At 36.9% G+C, this 18,734-nt stretch overlaps 1 protein-coding gene across 2 annotated transcripts in view; it reads left to right on the forward strand.

The window, feature by feature from the left end:
* The window catches only part of BORCS7 (BLOC-1 related complex subunit 7), a 36,979-nt gene extending 22,176 nt beyond the window's left edge, over positions 1 to 14,803 (forward strand). For both annotated transcript variants that reach the window (XM_034439983.3, XM_034439984.3), the window contains 5 exons: positions 6,030 to 6,219; positions 7,666 to 7,728; positions 10,807 to 10,850; positions 12,063 to 12,083; positions 13,140 to 14,803. In XM_034439983.3, the coding sequence (XP_034295874.1) occupies positions 6,070 to 6,219; positions 7,666 to 7,728; positions 10,807 to 10,850; positions 12,063 to 12,083; positions 13,140 to 13,191 (330 nt within the window). In that variant the 5' untranslated portion in view covers positions 6,030 to 6,069 and the 3' untranslated portion in view covers positions 13,192 to 14,803. The remainder of the gene's footprint in view (positions 1 to 6,029; positions 6,220 to 7,665; positions 7,729 to 10,806; positions 10,851 to 12,062; positions 12,084 to 13,139) is intronic.
* The last annotated feature ends 3,931 nt before the right edge of the window (positions 14,804 to 18,734 follow it).

Below are 18,734 nucleotides of genomic sequence, written 5' to 3' on the forward strand. Positions count from 1 at the left end.
TCAGTTTATGATCATTTCTTTAATGACTGTTAGAAGTTCTAAAAAAGTAACTGTTGGAAAAAGTAAGCACCCCCGTGGTCACATGTTCAAAATTCAGTTGTTGATAACTGGCGTATATTTACAACGGTTGTAGAGTCCTGTGGTCACGTGATCGCCATTTATAACTTTCCCAGGATGGAGCATTGCCCGTCTGCTGTTCATCCATCTTCTGTTATGTAGAAGGAAGTAAAAGAGACCCTTTTCTACCTCCTTTGCCTGACTTCTCTTCTACAGGAAGAGACAGCTTCACCCATCTGGTTTCTGTTCTGAACAGGGACAAAAGTAGCAGTAAAAAAATCCTTAATAATCAGGAAGAGCTGATTTTGGTTAAAGACATCTACTATGATGGCCAGAAATGTCAAACTTCACTTGACATTCAAAGCTGTTTGATTTCCAGCAAGTCATAGTGTGGTTGTGGTAGACACTAGATGGAAGACGAGGGTTTTATTTACAGGTAATGCTTGACTTATGACCACAAAATTTCTGTTGATAAGCAAGAAAGTTGAAAAGTGACTTTTATCCCATTTTACAACCGTTCTTGCCAGTTGTTAAGTGAATCACTGCAGTTGTTAATTTAGTAACACAATTGTTAAGTAAATCTGGCTTCCCCATTGACTTTGCTAGTCAGAAGGTTGCAATCGGTGATTACATGATGCCGGGATACTGCAACCTCCATAAATGTGTTTCTGAATTTTGCTCATGTGACCATGGGGATGCTGCAACGGTCGTAACTCTGAAAAATGGTCATACATCACTTCATACTGCTGCAATTTCAAACAGTCACCAAATGAATCTTAAGTTGAGGACTACCTATATTCATTTTATTTTATTTATTTATCTATCAAATTGCTAAACTGCCCATCACGCTTGCATATGATTTAACTGACTGGACATAAAATTGGCTCTTCTAATTTGACTTACATACTCCCGAAAGCAGCAATAATGTCCACTGGGAGTGGGGGCGGGGGCAGTGGAGATCAGGGTGATATAAGCACTGTTGCAGTAATACCAATATTATAAGGTGTCACACAATCAAAAGTGTGGGACTTGTGGTACAATGTTGTGATACTGCTTTCTTCAGAAAGACTAAAGAGAAGGAATTTGGTCTAGTGGTTAAGGTGCTGGCCTAGAAACTAGGAGACTATGAGTTCTAGTCTGGCCTTAGGCATGAAAGTTAGCAGGGAATCTTTGGGTCAATTAGTCTCTCTCAGCCCACCCCAGAACAGAAAAACAAGACTCTTGTTGTGGGGAAAATAGTTGTAGGAAGGAGTATTATATTTGTTTGCTACTTTATTTATAAAGTAATAAAAGTGGAATATAAATCTAATAAATAAATGAAATAAATGAAACAGAGAGAGGCTTCAGCTTCCTGGAAAGCAGGTAGCTGCACTAACCAAACGTGAAAGCTATAAAGGTAAAGGTAAAGGTTCCCCTCGCACATATGTGCTAGTCATTCCTCCTAGAGCTAGTCGACTCTAGGGGGCGGGGCTCATCTCTGTTTCAAAGCTGAAGAGCCAGCGCTGTCCGAAGAGTCTCCGTGGTCATGTGGCCGCCATGACTAAATGCCAAAGGTGCATGGAACACTGTTACCTTCCCACCAAAGGTGGTCCCTATTTTTCTACTTGCATTTTTTATGTGCTTTCAAACTGCTAGGTTGGCAGAAGCTGGGACAAGTAACAGGAGCTCACCCCGTTACGCGGCACTAGATATTCGAACTGCTGAACTGCCGACCTTTCAATTGACAAGCTCAGCATCTTAGCCACTGAGCTACCACATCTATATTGCCAGTTAAAAAAAGGGAAAAAAGAAATCATACCAGAAAATAGAATCACAGGGGTTTCTGTTCAATGGAAATTCTGATCTTGGTGCATAGACCCTTGTCTATGAGCAAAGCATGACAATATTTCACAATGCCTACTACGTAGTTAGTAGATGGCTTCTTTTGCAATCAGATAAGGCTTTCTCAATTGTAAACTATGGGATTTAATGCTAATCCAAACATAATGCTTAAAGGTATAATTGAAATGCATGCATATCTCACAGTTAACAAAATTTTCAGTTTCACTTTAGTCATTGTTTCACTAAAGGCTCTTAACTATGGTATTGACTCTCTATCAGCATATCATAAAAATGAAGTATGGTAATTTTCTGGTGATTTCCAAAATTGGTGACTTCCCAGTAGGTTTACTGCAACTTCAGGAGCAATTCTGTTTCAACAACAATTATATTTTCATGCTCAATTAATAAGCCCAAACACAAGCATATTTTTCTTCCTGCCATTAATCAGTTTGCTTCAGTGTATCTACTCCCAGATTCCTCTGTCCACTATTTACTCCTAAGCAGAAAACATTGCTGATAAAGGCTATATTAATTTGTAGAAGTATATTTATGATCAACAATCTCATCCAAGATTGTGCAGATCAATATACCTGTGAACTGTCTTGAATTGGCCTGGGTAGTCATGGTTTGCAGGGACTAGGGATCATTTCACCCAAAAAACATCCCTGGAAATTACAGGATTTTAGCCCTAGGAGATCTGAAGCAAGTTGGTTGAGGCCAAGCCAATAATATAATTTCTTTAGCGAACCCAGTTGGGCCCCTTCTCCAATTTTGTACCATTAGAATTTGTTCAATCCAAATTTTTAAGATTGGTCCTACAAGTCCCAAAATGTGTCTCTAATGCCATTCTGAGACTAGAGACAGGCCTCATGAAAATGGGAGGGCAGAGTGTGGGTGACCATATTAAACCTTTGGTTCAAAATACCCTTTTCCCCCCACCTTGGTCTTGCTCTATTAACTACGAGGAATGATTTTCATTTCACATGGAAAAAAGGCAGTGGGAACTAAAATCTTGTCCATGGATCTTTTTCAGTGGTGGGTTGCCCACGGTTTGGACCAGTTCTATAGAACCGGTAGTAAAACTGGTGGGAGGCCCGGCCCACTGACCCCTGGTCATCTTGTCCAGGTCTTCTACTCAGCATGGCACAGGATTTGGCCAAAACACACATTAAACAGCATGTAGCAGACACAAAGCGCTAATTGGATCTAGCCTTTATTGTCAATGAATCCAACATGTACTCTGAGTACATGTTAAGTGGCATACTTAACTAATCTCCAAGTACCTAACCACTGGACTCTGCCTGTATTATAGAAACATTTGTATTAGCCCCATCTCACCATTACTGCATAGATACCTAAAGTATACAGGACAATTTGGTACCTCCTTGCTGTTTGCAGATAGTCACCCAACTACAGTAGTGGTCAAAATTGTGGAAACCTTTTGGGAAAAGTGTATTTTCTAAAACTAGCTAATAACACCACTTTTTTTGGAGTAGTACCATAAAATTGTATATCAATGGAAAGATGATTTAATCAAGAATGTAATGCAATAACTTTTATGAAGGATTTGCTATTAGAATAGCAGTTACAGTATAAAGAAGAAAAGTGAAATGTAAAAAAAAATGAGATATACAAAAATTATCACCATGTCAGTTAATACTTAGTTGGGTAATCTTTAGCATGAATTACAGCCTTACAACATCTTCCCATGGAGTGAACCAAGACTTTTAGTTTTTAGTCTGTTAGTTCTGCAGCTGTTATAATGTGAAACCAAGATTGAATGATTGCTTCTATTAACTGGGTTTTACAGTATTGCTGGGTTGCTTCTGACTAACAAGTTTCTTTAGTCGGCTCCATAAATTTTCAATTGTGTTAAGGTCTGGGCTATTTCCAGGCCATTCCAGCAGTGGAATATGATTATCTTGAAACTCCTCCTAAAAAGTGGTGTTATTAGCCATCAAACCTCAAAAATACACTTTTCCCAAAAGGTTTCCACAATTTTGGCCACTACTGTACAACATATGTTACCAGATTCTGCCCAGCAGCACTTAAAATCTATCAGATGATAAGCGATGCTATAAACTAATGAGTATTTGGTTCATGTTCAAGAGTGTTCTATACTGTGACTTGGTTTTATATCTATTGTTTTATACTTTTAACTTCTTTAAAATTAGATTTCAATGTATCTTATATATATATATTTAGCTTTTTAAAATTACTAATTGTACCCAACTTTCTTTATGATAATAAAGATTTGATTTGATCTACACGTAAGGTTTGTTCATGCCTTCAAAGTTACTGTGAATGCAGAAAGTGTGAATAACACACTCGTAGTGGCTGGGCATGCTGACTTCATATATACAATTCACCAGGTAGAAATTATCAGTAGATACATAGACAATACCCCTAAGAGGGTCCAGATGATATGTGCCATCCAGTGTGCGGGAGCATGCTGAACCAGCTTTAGGAGATAGTTACTGAAACCAATTAGATTAACTGTTACTCTTTTATTTCTAGAAACTGCTTATACACTCCAGTCAAGCTCTTTTTATAGGTAGAATAGTATTTCCTTTTCAAACTTAGTCAAATCCTTGCTTATCCTATATGGAGGTACGTTATCCATGGGGTCGCGATGGGTCGGACATGACTTCCCAACTAACAACAAAAAAACGCCAAGAATGACCAATACAGTTGTTGGTATATGTTTATTGTAAATTCATTATTTTCTCTTTATTATTTAATATGTGTTATAAAATAATCATATTAATTAAAATTTAAACACTGCTTAGGTGTTTCGATCACCATTTTTTTTAACTAATCAAGATTTGCTAACTAAAATCTTACGGTTCCAGTTATGACCAAACAAAAATCCAAACAGAAACCTCATGAAAATCAGTTCCTTATCCTCTACAATGGATAATGAATACATAAAGTAAAAAAATGTAGAATGTAGAAACAAACTTATGTGCATTTTGTGAAACAGATGCTTGTGCCTTTTTAAAAATCCATGGTGGTCCTCTGTGTATATAGGTCCGTGATGGCGAACCTATGGCACACGTGCCAGATGTGGCACCAGAGCCCTCTCTGCTGGCACACACACCATCACCCCAGGTCAGATCTCTGTGGCATTTCTTTCGTGAGCTTCTGTTTCCCTGCAGATGATGAAACGGAAGCCCATGAAAGAAAAAGATCTTACCTCTTGCCGCACTGCCAGTGTTGGGATGCCCTGCCTCCTGTCAGCCAGCTGGTCTTTGGGTCTCTGCTGCACATGCACGCATATCTGCGTATATCCGTGCATGTGTGCACATGTCTGTGCATGCGCATGTTCGTGCATGTCCGCACACATGCACATTTGTGCATGCACGCGCACATTTCAATTGGGGGATTTGCCACGCAGTTTGGGTACTCGGTGTCTAAAAGGTTCGCCATCACTGATATAGGTCCTCTCAACATATACAATTGTAGAAAGTTAAAAGGGTTTAAAATACTCTCAAACATTAAAGTACCCTTTGTCCAATTTATACAACCCAATGATGCATCTGCAAATACAGAATTACTTTTGGCTTTGACTGCAGCAGAATTTCGCATTTTCTGTGTAGTAAATGACAATTACAATAAAGTTGTGGGTAGAGGGTTGAGGAAAACACTTCCCCGAGTGATGACTTACTTAACAATGATTACTGAATTAACCCAATTTATTAGAATTATACATCAAACAGAATGATGGTTATATATCATACTGAACTAACGCCGGTAGCTGAAGTCAAACACTATAAATTATAGACTAGGCAACAATTTAATACAATATATTGTGCAAATCCAAATGCTGAATCAAAAGCAATCACACTTGCTGTTGGGATGTATACTAAGTACTCTGGAGTAGAGAACCGATCAGTTTTTTTGTCTTTAGCTTTTCATTAAGTAATTCTGGGGCAAACGGTTAAAACAAATATTTTCATTTTTAAAAAATATACAAAGTATTTCCTGTATTGTGCAAATAACATAAAAAGCAAGCAGCTTTCTTTTCTGCATCAGAAAAGGTAATAAGAACTACAGTAAGATGGAATAAGCTAAGAGCAATCAATTCCTTATTTGCCAAAACCCGTTCGGGGTGCTTTTCTATGTTTTCTGACCCTATTTTCTATCCGTAGGTGCGGTTCTCTCGCTTCCTCTGTGATTATTGATAGCGACATGGCAGTAACTCCGGCAGGGATGGCAGTGGATGTTCAGGCACGATTTGGGCATTCGGTGAAAGGATTGCTGACCGAAAAGGTGACCAACTGCGGTACGGATATAATCGCTCTCACTAAACAGGTGCTCAAGGGCTCCCGAAGCGCTGAGGTAAGCGAGACTATGTGGCTCCCCTCCAAATATTAGTTCGGAACTGGATTTCAGTTGGTACAAGAGGCTTGCGGTGTATAGTGGGATTTGTAGTCTCTTTGAATGCTTTGGCGGGCAGCCTTTTTAAGGGAAATACTGTAGTGCTAGAAAACTTAGGACTGACCTAAAGCCGCTTAGTTTCATGGGATAAAGATGGTCAACTGATTCTTCCCCTTAAATGTCAGGGGATGGAGCCGATGATTTTGACACGTTTAGATGCTCAGTTACAGACATCCGATATTATACTTAGCACCTTTATTTTAAAACTCAAATAGTTCAGACCTTTTGCCTGTAAGAACAAAGTTCATATACGTATAGTGGAAGTGCTCTGCTGCTGATTTAACCAAGCAAGCTAATAAGAAAGAACAGAGACTTAGGTTTTATTCTTGAAATTCATTGGTGTTGCTTTCTTAAGCCTATTTGTTTCTGCCCCAAAGACCCAAGTATGTATCCAATATTGTCACACCCCTTTGAGCAAACTAGCTGAAAAAGTGGTAAATCCCACTGAGATCCTGTAGTAGAAATTAATATTGAATGGTGCTGGATATGTGTTGCACAATTGCTGGAACTTGTCTGAAAGTAATTTCAGAAAGGAATTGCTGGGAAAGTTTGAATGTAAGCATATCTTTATTCTTTTCTGATGTATAAAGCTCCCATCATCCTGTTTACATGACAAAGGTGTTTGTGGGGATTGCATGTAATACATCTGAAGGACATCAGATTGAAGCTGGCTTGGTATGTCTTCCACCAGCCCCAAACTTCAATCCTTGATTCACAAACAAGTAATTTACAGTTTGCTTACCCTCAGGATTTGTCTGCTGAACTAGCCCAATTGATGATCAAGAAATTTGAGACCGTCAATTTAAAAAAGGCTTCTATAAATCACTATGTATATTAGCATAATTAATAATTACCATAAATATTGTACTATACCAAGAAGTTTCACTTATAGCAATAGCATTTAGACTTACATACCGCTTCACAGTGCTTTACAGCCCTCTCTAAGCAATTTACAGAGTCAGCATATTGCCTTCAACCATCTGGGTCCTCATTTTACCGACCTCAGAAGGATGGAAGGCTGAGTCAGCCTTGAGTTGGTGAAAGTTGAACTGCCAAATTGCAGGCAACTGGCAGGCAGCAGAAATAGCCTGTAGTACTTATCCACATATATATTATTTATTATGAAGATTCTACATAATTTCAGAAAATCCCTTTGGTTCGGAATGTTTGTTCAGTAAGTTAATGCTTCTGGATTAAATATGAGTTCATAAAGTTATAATTCCAAAATCTTACTATCTCTTGAAAGCTCACTATTAGCTGCATTGTCAACTTTGAATAACAGTGGAAGAATACTAACTTGGATAATGTAAAGTTTATATCTCTTCCTATGACTTTCATGTCTTTTAGTTCCTAGGACAGGCTGCCAGAAATATGGTGATGCAAGAGGGTGCCATTCTGCACTCTGAAGATGTAAGTATGGAATAGAATACTTGTCTGCTAATATTAAATACATACCTCTGTGGGAGTTGCAGGACATGTAGAAAAGGAAATATCAAGTTCAGGGTTGAAAATGAAAATATTTTTATGTTGTGCATAATACCAGTTAGTCATTTTAATAAATAAACTTAGGATAAATCATTATAACACAAAACAATATGCATTTCCACACGTATTCTTTAATTTAAGGTTAAATTCTTAACCTGAGGTCCATGGGTAGATTTCAGAGGCCGTGGGAACTTGGATGGGAAAAAAATCCTTTATTTTCACATATATTACTGTTATGTTTTTGCTATTGTTTCTTGTTTTTTTAAAAAAATACTTCGATAACTAATAAATTTTCTTTGTAATGCAGCCTATATTCATGTATTAAATTGTATGCATTTAAATATATTTTTCTAAAAGTGTCTGGAGGCTTCGCCATAGTCTAAAAGGGGTCCATAGTGTGCGCGCACGTGTACTCACTCACTCACACACACACACACACACACACACACACACACACACACAAACAAATCCTATCTAGTGTATCAAATCTCTCTCTGCCATCTACACCTAATTTTGCTTTGTGTTGTTTTTTTCTGGGCTTCAGGATATACATAAAAAATGTACTGGATTTCAGCAACATATTTTCCTAGATTTATGTAGGTTCAGAGACATTTTTACATGCTTGAAACTTATTTTGCTGCACCTTTGAAATTAAAAGATCTGTTTTGAAAAATTAGCAGCATGGACTGGAAATGTGGGCAACATTGGGATAAGTACAGTATATCACAGAAGTGAGTACACCCCCTCACATTTTGTAAATATTTAAGTATATCTTTTCATGTGACAACACTGAAGAAATGACACTTGGCTATATGTTAAGTAGTGAGCATACAGCTTGTATAACAGTGTAAATGTGCTGTCCCCTCAAAATAACACAACACACATCCATTAATGTCTGCTGACAACAAAAGTGAGTACACCCCTAAGTGATAATGTCCAAGTGGGGCCCAAAGTGTCAATATTTTGTGTGGCCACCATTATTTTCCAGCACTGCCTTAACCGTCTTGGGCATAAAGTTCACCAGAGCTTCACAGGTTGCCGCTGGAGTCCTCTTCCACTCCTCCATGATGACGTCATGGAGCTGGTGGATGTTAGAGACCTTGTGCATCTCCACCTTCGGTTTCAGGATGCCCCACAGATGCCCAATAGGATTTAGGTCTGGAGACATGCTTGGTCAGTCCATCACCTTTACCCTCAGCTTCTTTAGCAAGGCAATGGTCGTTTTGGAGATGTGTTTGGGGTCGTTATCATGTTGGAATACTGTCCTGCGCCCCAGTCTTCAAAGGGAGGGGATCATGCTCTGCTTCAGTATGTCACAGTACCTGTTGGCATTCATGGTTCCCTCAATGAACTGTAGCTCCCCAGTGCTGGCAGCACTCATGCAGCCCAGACCATGACATTCCCACCACCATGCTTGACTGTAGGCAAGACACACTTGTCTTTGTACTCCTCACTGGTTGCTGCCACACATGCTTGACACCATCTGAACCAAATAAGTTTATCTTGGTCTTACCACAGGACATGGTTCCAGAAATCCACGTCCTTAGTCTGCTTGTCTGCAGCAAACAGTTTGCGGACTTTCTTGTGAATCATCTTTAGAAGAGGCATCCTTCTGGGATGACAGCGCTGCAGACCAATTTGATGCAGCGTGCGGCGTATGGTCTGAGCACTGAGAGGCTGATCCCCTACCCCCTCAACCTCTGCAGCAATAGTGGCAGCACTCATTCATCTATTTCCCAAAGCCAACCTCTGGATATGACGCTGAGCACGGGCACTCAATTTCTTTGGTCGACCATGGTGAGGCCTGTTCTGAGTGGAACCTGTCCTGTTAAACCGCTGTATGGTCTTGGCCACCGTGCTGCAGCTCAGGGTGTGGGTAATCTTCTTATAGCCCAGGCCATCTTTCTGTAGAGCAACAATTCATTTTTTCAGATCCTCAGAGAGTTCATTGCCATGAGGTGCCATGTTGAACTTCCAGTGACCAGTATGAGAGAGTGAGAGTGATAACACCAAATTTAACATACCTTTTCCCCCTTCACACCTGAGACCTTGTACCACTAACAAGTCACATGACACCAGGGAGGGAAAATGGCTACTTGGGCCCCATTTGGACATTATCACTTAGGGGTGTACTCACTTTTGTTCCCAGCAGACATTAATGGATGTGTGTTGTGTTATTTTGAGGGGACAGCACATTCACACTGTTATACAAGCTGTATGCTCACTACTTAACATGTAGCCAAGTGTCATTTCTTCAGTGTTGTCACATGAAAAGATATACTTAAATATTTACAAAATGTGAGGGGGTGTACTCACTTCTGTGATATATTGTATCTGTCGACACTTTGGTACTCATGGATACCATGTTGAACTCCCAGACCACATTTTGAGGCTTCAACCTAATGAGGCCTTTTCCAGTTTGATGTTTTCTGATCGGTTTGGATTCTTAACTCTCATAATTACCTACTATTGTGACCTTTGCCTTAGGCATATGGGGATTGTAGTCTAGCACAGTAGAAGGGCATCAGACTGTGGAAGACTCTTCAAGACTCTGGAATGATGCCTAGCTTTACGTTTTTCAAACAGTTTATTTAGCTTTTTTCTATTTTTTCCAAGGAAAGTCTTTATCACTAACCAAAATCTCTATGAGTACATTATTCATTTTTATAGTATTGAATTGTAGTGTACAAATGGTGGTAGTTACCCAGATAGATTGTTGTCTATATTGCTAATCCTGCTAGTGGGAGAAAACAATTTTGTGTAAGAGTTTAATTAAGTCACCATCATCATCTCATTTAGAAAAAGTAAAACAGTTGTGAAAACAGTTATCTTAAAATTAGGGATTTATCAAAACACCATGTTTTCTTCAAAACAGCAAATACTATGAGAGCTAGACGAACTTAATATGTGATTATTTGTCATTATCATGTAATGCCAAATGTTGATAGCATTGATAACTTCATTGAGGGAAAAAGCTTTTACTTCATGTCTATCTCTTTGCAGAGTTTAAGAAAAATGGCTATTATAACTACTCACCTACAGTACCAGTAAGTATACACACCGTACATACTATATTTGATGGGATTTCTAGTCCCTAGAAATGCAAATAAATGCAAAAAAAACCCTGTAGTATAGTTTCAAATTTAAATGTTTTATTAAAGGGCATAAGCCTTTATGAAGATTTTCTCATTTTAGTCAGATACATTGTTATTCTGAAAAGATTCTAATAGACTCCTCCTTATTATTGATTATTATAGAGTAACATAGCTCTCCTACTACAGCCAAAATACAACTGAGAATGGTATAGAATAAGTTTTGCAAGGTGGTGGTTAGAAATCAGCATTTTACATGTTTTAATGTCAGTGTTATTGCATTATTTCAGGGAGGAAGTGAAGCATTACAGAAGTAAAATCTATGCAGAATAGGAAGATTTGTCCCTGATTTTTGGAAAATTGTATTTTTAGGGATATTCCTGTTTTGTCCTCTACCCTCCCAAACTGGGAAAAAAAATCTGAATTTTTCAGTTTCCCTCATTATGGAATCTACACACAGATATTAGGATCCCATATGTATCCAATGACTTACCTGGTAAAGATTATCTGGGATGTGCTGGGAAACTCCAGCTTCCAGTTCTAATCTTGGTAAGATGGGCAGCTCTATGAATTGTTTCACAGAGAAATACATTCAAATAAATGAATAAGGCCTATCCATCAGGAACATGACAGCTGGAAGCAAGTCTTTTCCCTCATAGTTGATTTGCATGGGAAGCCTCTTTTTCCAGGTAATGAAAAAAAAATAATCACACTCTGTCTTCTGGATGTAAAGCATAGCATGCCTTTGCTTGTTTACGAACAGAAAAAAGGGCAGGATTTGGTTCAAAGGCCAGAGGGTTGGAATGCAATCAGTGTATCCCTTTCCAAGGCCCCACTACTTACTTTTGTAGGATAGGGCAATCCAATGCAGCTTTGGGGCTATATTAAGTTCCCTAACACTGGAACGCTTTGCCCAAGGTACAAGCATTCTTGGATACCAACCCAAAGGATAGAAAATAAGTAAGGAGCTCTGATGGACAACATAAAAAATTACTGCCCTCAGTTGTCCTCTTCACAACACAGATTTATTTGCATCATTACAAACAATCTAAATATGTCAGTTATTTCTAGTCTGTTTGATTTCCCTGGATCCTCAGCAATAAATCAGCATTCTTTTTATCAATTTAAAATTCATTTCAACTCACATTGTGTTTTTCCCACCTTTAGGCAAGAAGCTATTCAAAAAAAGTAAGTACGCTGTTTCTATTTGATTGGGAGATTATCTACTCCAGAAATCTTTATTACTGCTTTTCAAAATTTGCTCGCATCCATTTTGTTTGTGTGGATATTTTTTAAATTGCAAATTCAATAGAGTTAGGATTATGCTGCCTCTTTACAGAGCTGGCTTAATTTGCACTTTATGTATTATTAAATACTGAATATTAATATTAAATATTAATATACACCACAATGATTTAATGCTACATTAAATACCTTGCTTTTAGAAGATATTAAAATATGGAAAAAAATCACCTATGAAAGCTCAGGTGATTTTTGTGGTGACAAGAATTAGCAGCTGAGTAAATCAGATCTGCAATTGTTCTGCCTTTTCCCATTTTTTTTTTTTTTTTGGTGCTCCTGATTTTTATGAGAGATTCTTTATTACTGAAGCTTGCAATTTGGAAAAAGTATAGTAATGAAGAAGCTTTATTGCACACAATAGCATTTATCTCGTGAGTAAATATGAATATGATTGCATTGGAAAGGTATCATATAAGAACTAGACTTAATCTAGGTCAAATTCATTCCGCCAGTAAGCATCCCTTTTATGACTTTTAATTGTACTTAATCTTAGTTTCCTTGTTTTTTCCTTTCTATCAGAAAAATGTGAACTGCAAATTATATGTACTCAAAAGATTGTATATGTAGTATGTAAATCTAATAGTTTAGATATTATAGCTAACGTTTTGTTTGTATTCATTCACATTTATTAAATTTGTTTGCCTCCCAACTGCCCATTAGGCCACATTTCTTGCTATAAGTAAATTGTAAGCTTTTTACCTTAATCAGTGCTATATTAAATATTGAAACAGTAACGTTTGTTACACATAAAAATAAAATATATCCCATTATTCCAGTCTATTCACCATTATATTACATAATTTGGAAAAAGGAGTTGGAGTTCAATGAATAAAAACAGCACATGCCCCCTTATTTTATTCTGAAACACCTTTACGTTGTGGAAGTCTTTTTTCCAGCAATTATATCTAAATATCCATGTCCACTTGTTAAACTCTTCTGTAGTGTTGAACAGTCTTCAAATTTGCGTGATCAGCTGACCCATCTGCTGAAATGAAGATAAGAGTTTGTAAGAGGTAACAAACAGCTGGGAAAGAGTGGAAGAAAATACACAGTGGGGGTTTATGGAATACCTTTCCCTGTTCTACAGATGCACTATAAGACTGAGTCAAAAGTCATCTCCCAGATGTAATGCCACAAAATATGTGCTTTGTTCTACAAGATTCTGATCTGGAAATGTGGACAATTTTTAAATTACAAATGTTACCTTTATAAGAGGGTAGGTACATCGGTGTATTAAATTGCAATTTCTGTGTGTTGATGCCTGTTTCTCTTTAGCAGCATTGATTTCTTTAAGAATTAACATCATTCTAAATAATCAAATTCATCTTGTTCTGGTTTTGAGTACTTCAAGAGGTGAATTTTTCCTTTTTTCAGGCTGTTTGAAAACTCTTGTAGTGTAAATGCTTTTCATAGAATACTGATAGAACACAATATAGAAGAGTATAGAACACTGATCATAAAAAATCTACAGATAGTCTTCAACTTATAATTGTTCAATTAATAATTCGAAACTACAATGGCCTTGGAAAAAGTTACTTAGGACCTGTACTTGCACCTACGACCAACGCATCACCACACGGTAACGACTGCAATTCAGGCATTTGGCCACTGGTTTATATATACAGCCATTTGCAGCATTCTGCATCATCTTGAGTTGCAGCCTTTTTGCTTTTTGACAAAAATTGCCGATTGGGAAAGCTGGATTTGCTTATTAACTATATAATTTGTTTAATGACCACCATACATTTTTTTTGTATAACTGGGTCTGACTTATGACCACAACCATTTATGACAGAAGTTCTGGTCCCAATTTTGGTTGTAAGTCGACAACTATCTGTATAGGTGTAGTTGAAGTTCCCATATTTATTATTTATATCTCTAATATTGGCTGGATTTATACTGGTCATGATGATTTTGTCAACTGCCCTTGTGGGTAATTCCACAAGCTAGTTAAAGCCTAGTATAATGTGGGAACTTAGCCATTCTCTTGAGGAGGATAACTCTCAGGGCATACTACCTCTAATTCATGAGTAAAATGTCCACTGATATAGAAAAAGTTTTACCCTACCCTATACAGTGCTGGTAGTGAATTAACCTGTGTGTGATTTCTATGTGTATATAATTTTGTAATTTAATAATTCAATCATTGATAAGAGTCCAGAGTGGTGGAGGAGAGTGGTGCTATTTAACAATTGCACTTCCTAAGTAGTATTCTTTTCTGTCCCGCAAAATCTGTTCACTGACATTCTGAGGACTTCAGAGTGAATATCTAACTTCAAGGAAAGTACATGTTTTCAAGGTCTGGACTCTTTGTTTCTTCCAATCTTATCTTAAGTTAATGAGAACACAGTCTGCCTGAGTAAAAATCTGGGAGTTTGCTTACTTAGATTTGCTTTAAATTCCTAATTTAAGCAAGCATCTTTTTAAAAAAGGCTTGCATGCCTTGTTCTGTAACAATGCTTGTATTTAGACTATAATCTTGTACATAGTAATAAATATATAAATGTAATGGGATTTATTTTGAAGTAAACATTCACAGAATTCTGCTATTTCCCCCTATTTCTTGTTGCATAATCTGTTATGTGAATATAAACTGATGAAACAAATCTAGTGCATGTATAATTTATTTCCAAAAAAGGGCTAAGTTATATATATTTCTTTATGGCGATACATCTGCTGTCAGGTTTGGCCTTAAGAAACATTCCTACATTTTCATTGCTGCTATGCTTCTTTAATTCACCATGGTGTCATTACGCAGTTCTCTACCTAACAAGTAATCGGCTAGTAGTTGATTTGATTTTGGAGAGTCTTGGAGATACTTCATGTTTACAATAGTGGGCCATTTTAAAAGCAACTAAAAGCAGAGCTACAGTTATAATATGCATTCAAAATATATTCATTATGTCAATTCATTAACTAGTAATGTTTTTCATAATCCCCTTTTAAAAAACACTCCTGATTTCCTTATAAAATTGCAAACATTTTGTTTATATACAGGAATTACATCATAACAAATGGTTTCATTATAATATTAAAATTATATTATTTTATTATCTTTTTGGTAATGCTGGTTTTCATAAACAGTAATAATTGGAATAACTGACATGTTTTTAATAATATTCTATGCATATTTAATTTTTGGTAGATATTATAGTAAATTAAAATTCAAATAAAATATTCAACATAAAGTGTAATTATATAAAACACATCTATTTTACAAGCATGATACTTCATTAAAGTAAATGGAATGTGGATGTAGAATGTATAACATACGTTTTATACATTCTACATCCACATTCCATTTACTTTAATGAAGTATCATGCTTGTAAAATAGATGTGTGTATAATTAAACTTTGGTTGTGAAAAAACTAAGTAGATCAGTAAGGAATATTTGGGCAAGGGGGAGGAAATACACATTGGATGCTTGTTGGTATTTTAATTCTGCTACAGTATTAACATGCAATTTTATTGATTTATTGTATTGATTTAATGAATTGTATTAGAATAGGTAAAAGACTGCTGAGTGTTTGATTTAAACAGTAGGAATTGGGGGTATTCACTTACCTTTGCAATCGGTTTGCAAATGTGAGTGTGTGCATGCATTTGCTACACTCGTGCGCGCCTCTATGCATGTGCAGAGCCTTCTGCGCATGCACAGGGAGTCAAAAATGGGACGTGATGATGTCTGGGCGGGTGGACGGAACCTCCTGCTGCCGGCACTACCGGATCGCACAATCCGGATAGAGCCGGCTGAATTTCACCACTGGTAGGAATGGTGAAGACTGCTATATAATCAGTAAGCTGATAGGGGAGAAAAAAATACATAACAGGGATAGACATATATTCCAGATAGAGGATAATTTTTGAAAAATATTTTTTATGACTTTTTGCTTAGATCTACACATTTACTAAACTGTAATATGATTGGTTTGGGCTTACCATCCTGTGTAAATCCTGTTTATAAATCATAGTTTATGGCTTAGTATATTATGTAAATTAAGCATTTGTGGTATATTTCTATGCAAATGACATTTTTTCTCCATCCCTTAGAATAGAACGGACATGTTTATGATATCCATGCTTATATATTTTAGTGCTGGCCTACAGGAAAGTAAGTATTGATTTTTATTGGAGAAGAAGGCAGGCTTCTTTGTCTGCAATTTGAAACATATTTAAACTTGCTTACTTTAGAAAATCTTGCTTTTAATTTGGTTTCTTTTCCTTTCACCCATTATGTCCAGTTCTGGTCTGCTGCAAGAGAGCTTACTTAAGGAATGAGAACTACCTACTTTCCCCCCTTCTCAATTCTGCTAAGGGGAGGGGAAAGGATCCAATATAACTGTTGTCTTGTTCCAAAACTATTTGTTCTGTTTAGGATGAAATTAGCTTTTGCAGCTGTTTTTTAAAGTATCTAAGTGAGCATTTATCTCCTGTTACCTCTATTATGTGATTAATGTCTGTCTTATTAAAACAAAGTGACTTGACTGGGACATCTTTGGGGAGGGGGGGCTAAGGGTAAAGTTTGAACTATCTGCATAAATGTGTTAGAGTAAATAACAGTTCTTGCTTTCAAAAATTGCACAAAGCCATCAGTTGCTTTGCTTGCTTTTGGTTTAGTGTGTCATGTGTACCTAGTCCATATGCAAATCATGATACCAACTGGTGGCAAAAAGGAATACCTGGATGGGGCAGTTTCTCCCTCTCCCAAATTGTATAAGTCTACCAAGCAAGCAAGCAAACAAAACAGAAAAAGAAGTTACGTTGATACCATGGAGTTTCTGTTTTATCTGTGTTCTTTTGCTATAATTCCTTGGCTGGATTTATACTGGTCATGATGGTTTTGGCAACTATGCCCTTCTGGGTAATTCAATAAGCTAGTTAAAGCCTAGTATAATATGGGAACTTAGCCATTCTCTTGAGGGGGAAAACACTCAGATATACTATCTCCAACTCATGAGCAAAATATTTTGAACTGATGCAGAAAAAGTTTTATCCTGTCCTATGCAAATCTGGTAGAGAATTAACTTGTGAATGTTCTATAAGCTGTAGGACAATTATGCACCAAGATGTTCTTTTAAACTGCCATATATCCACATGATGTTGCCTTTATCTTATTCCCAATTTGTCATCTCATCCCCAAGGCATAGATGAAGCAGTTTTAACTTGTCCTTAGCTGTTCTGGTATAAAGATTGTGTTTTCTAAACTTCTGTTTCACTATAAAGTCCTCATCCTTTTTGTCAGGTATTGTCCAGGCTTATTTTGAAGGTACTTATGTATAATGTAAAAAAATTAGGAGTGACTTTTGACCAATCTATATATTGATCAAGATGTATGTTAAAATTCAGGTCCTCCTGAAGCCTCCTCCTAAATTAAGGAAAGCAATTGGTGGTGACATATAGTGGGAAGAAAGGAAAGAAAGGTAGCAGAGTTTTTAACATTTGCTCCACCTAGTACATAAGAATATCACCATTTAGTAAATCTGTAACAATGTGAATAGGGATCAGCTGTCATAGCAACCAGTTTAAGCTGGCACAATTACTGAGACAGACAGACAGACACACACACACAGGCAAAATGATAAAACTATGGGACAATTGCTCTTGTACATTGTGGAAACAGAACTTCTGAAAGGAAGATATACTGTAAATGAAATTCTAGAGAGGAGCAGAGATAATATGAGACAAAGGCTTTCATATTAGAAAGTGTGCATAATTTTAAAAACTTATTCTTATTAGGGAGAGCTACTGAATAATTGCTTCTAAAGAAATGTATCTGCCAGTTTCTCTGACAGAGGACTATAGATTTAAAGTTTACCAGCCCAAAAATCAGTCTCATCATCTTCTATGTATTTTTATTCCTTATTTGGCAAAGGAGAGCTATTTTGTGATTGAAGATTCCAAGGAAAGTCCCAAAATAAGATATACAAACCTTATTAGCAAATGAATCAGGAAGCAAATATCATAGACTGATCATCATAACCAAAATTCTCCCTAATTGCCGGTATCTTATAATACCTTTTAAAACAGATGTGATACAGCAGGAACATATTGCCAGCTGTTATAGCTTGCCGTGTGTTTGTTTTATAAAATTATGACAAAAGCTGAAGTTTGAAGAAATATATTAAATTGTACGAAGAAAAACCTGGCCAAGAAAGCTGAGGAATGAGAACAAAATAGTTTCCAGCTTGCAATATGTCTACTGAATTTCACAGATACTCTCCAAAGTGATTTAGATCTTCACTGCATTTGGTTTGTGTCAACAATCTATTGCTGGCATATCAGTGCTGTATTCTCATAGGGAAATGGGTGGTTTCCCACTGGGAAGAACTCTTTCCATATATGTCCTCCCAACTCTAGCTACCCTCCATCTCTGTTAAACTCAAGGGTTCCTTGCCTTCATTTCAACCTGCTTTTAAAACTGCTTTTAAAGAATGGCCTAATAGCTTCTCCTCATAGTGACCGGCTTTTTCTCCCCCTTGCTATGAAAACACATATATTGAGGAAATGATGAGGATAGATCTGGCTACCTAGTTATT

This window comes from Pantherophis guttatus, chromosome 6 (genome assembly GCF_059756535.1).
Source record: "Pantherophis guttatus breed Tessera chromosome 6, ASM5975653v1, whole genome shotgun sequence".
In the NCBI taxonomy this organism is placed as follows: domain Eukaryota; kingdom Metazoa; phylum Chordata; class Lepidosauria; order Squamata; family Colubridae; genus Pantherophis; species Pantherophis guttatus.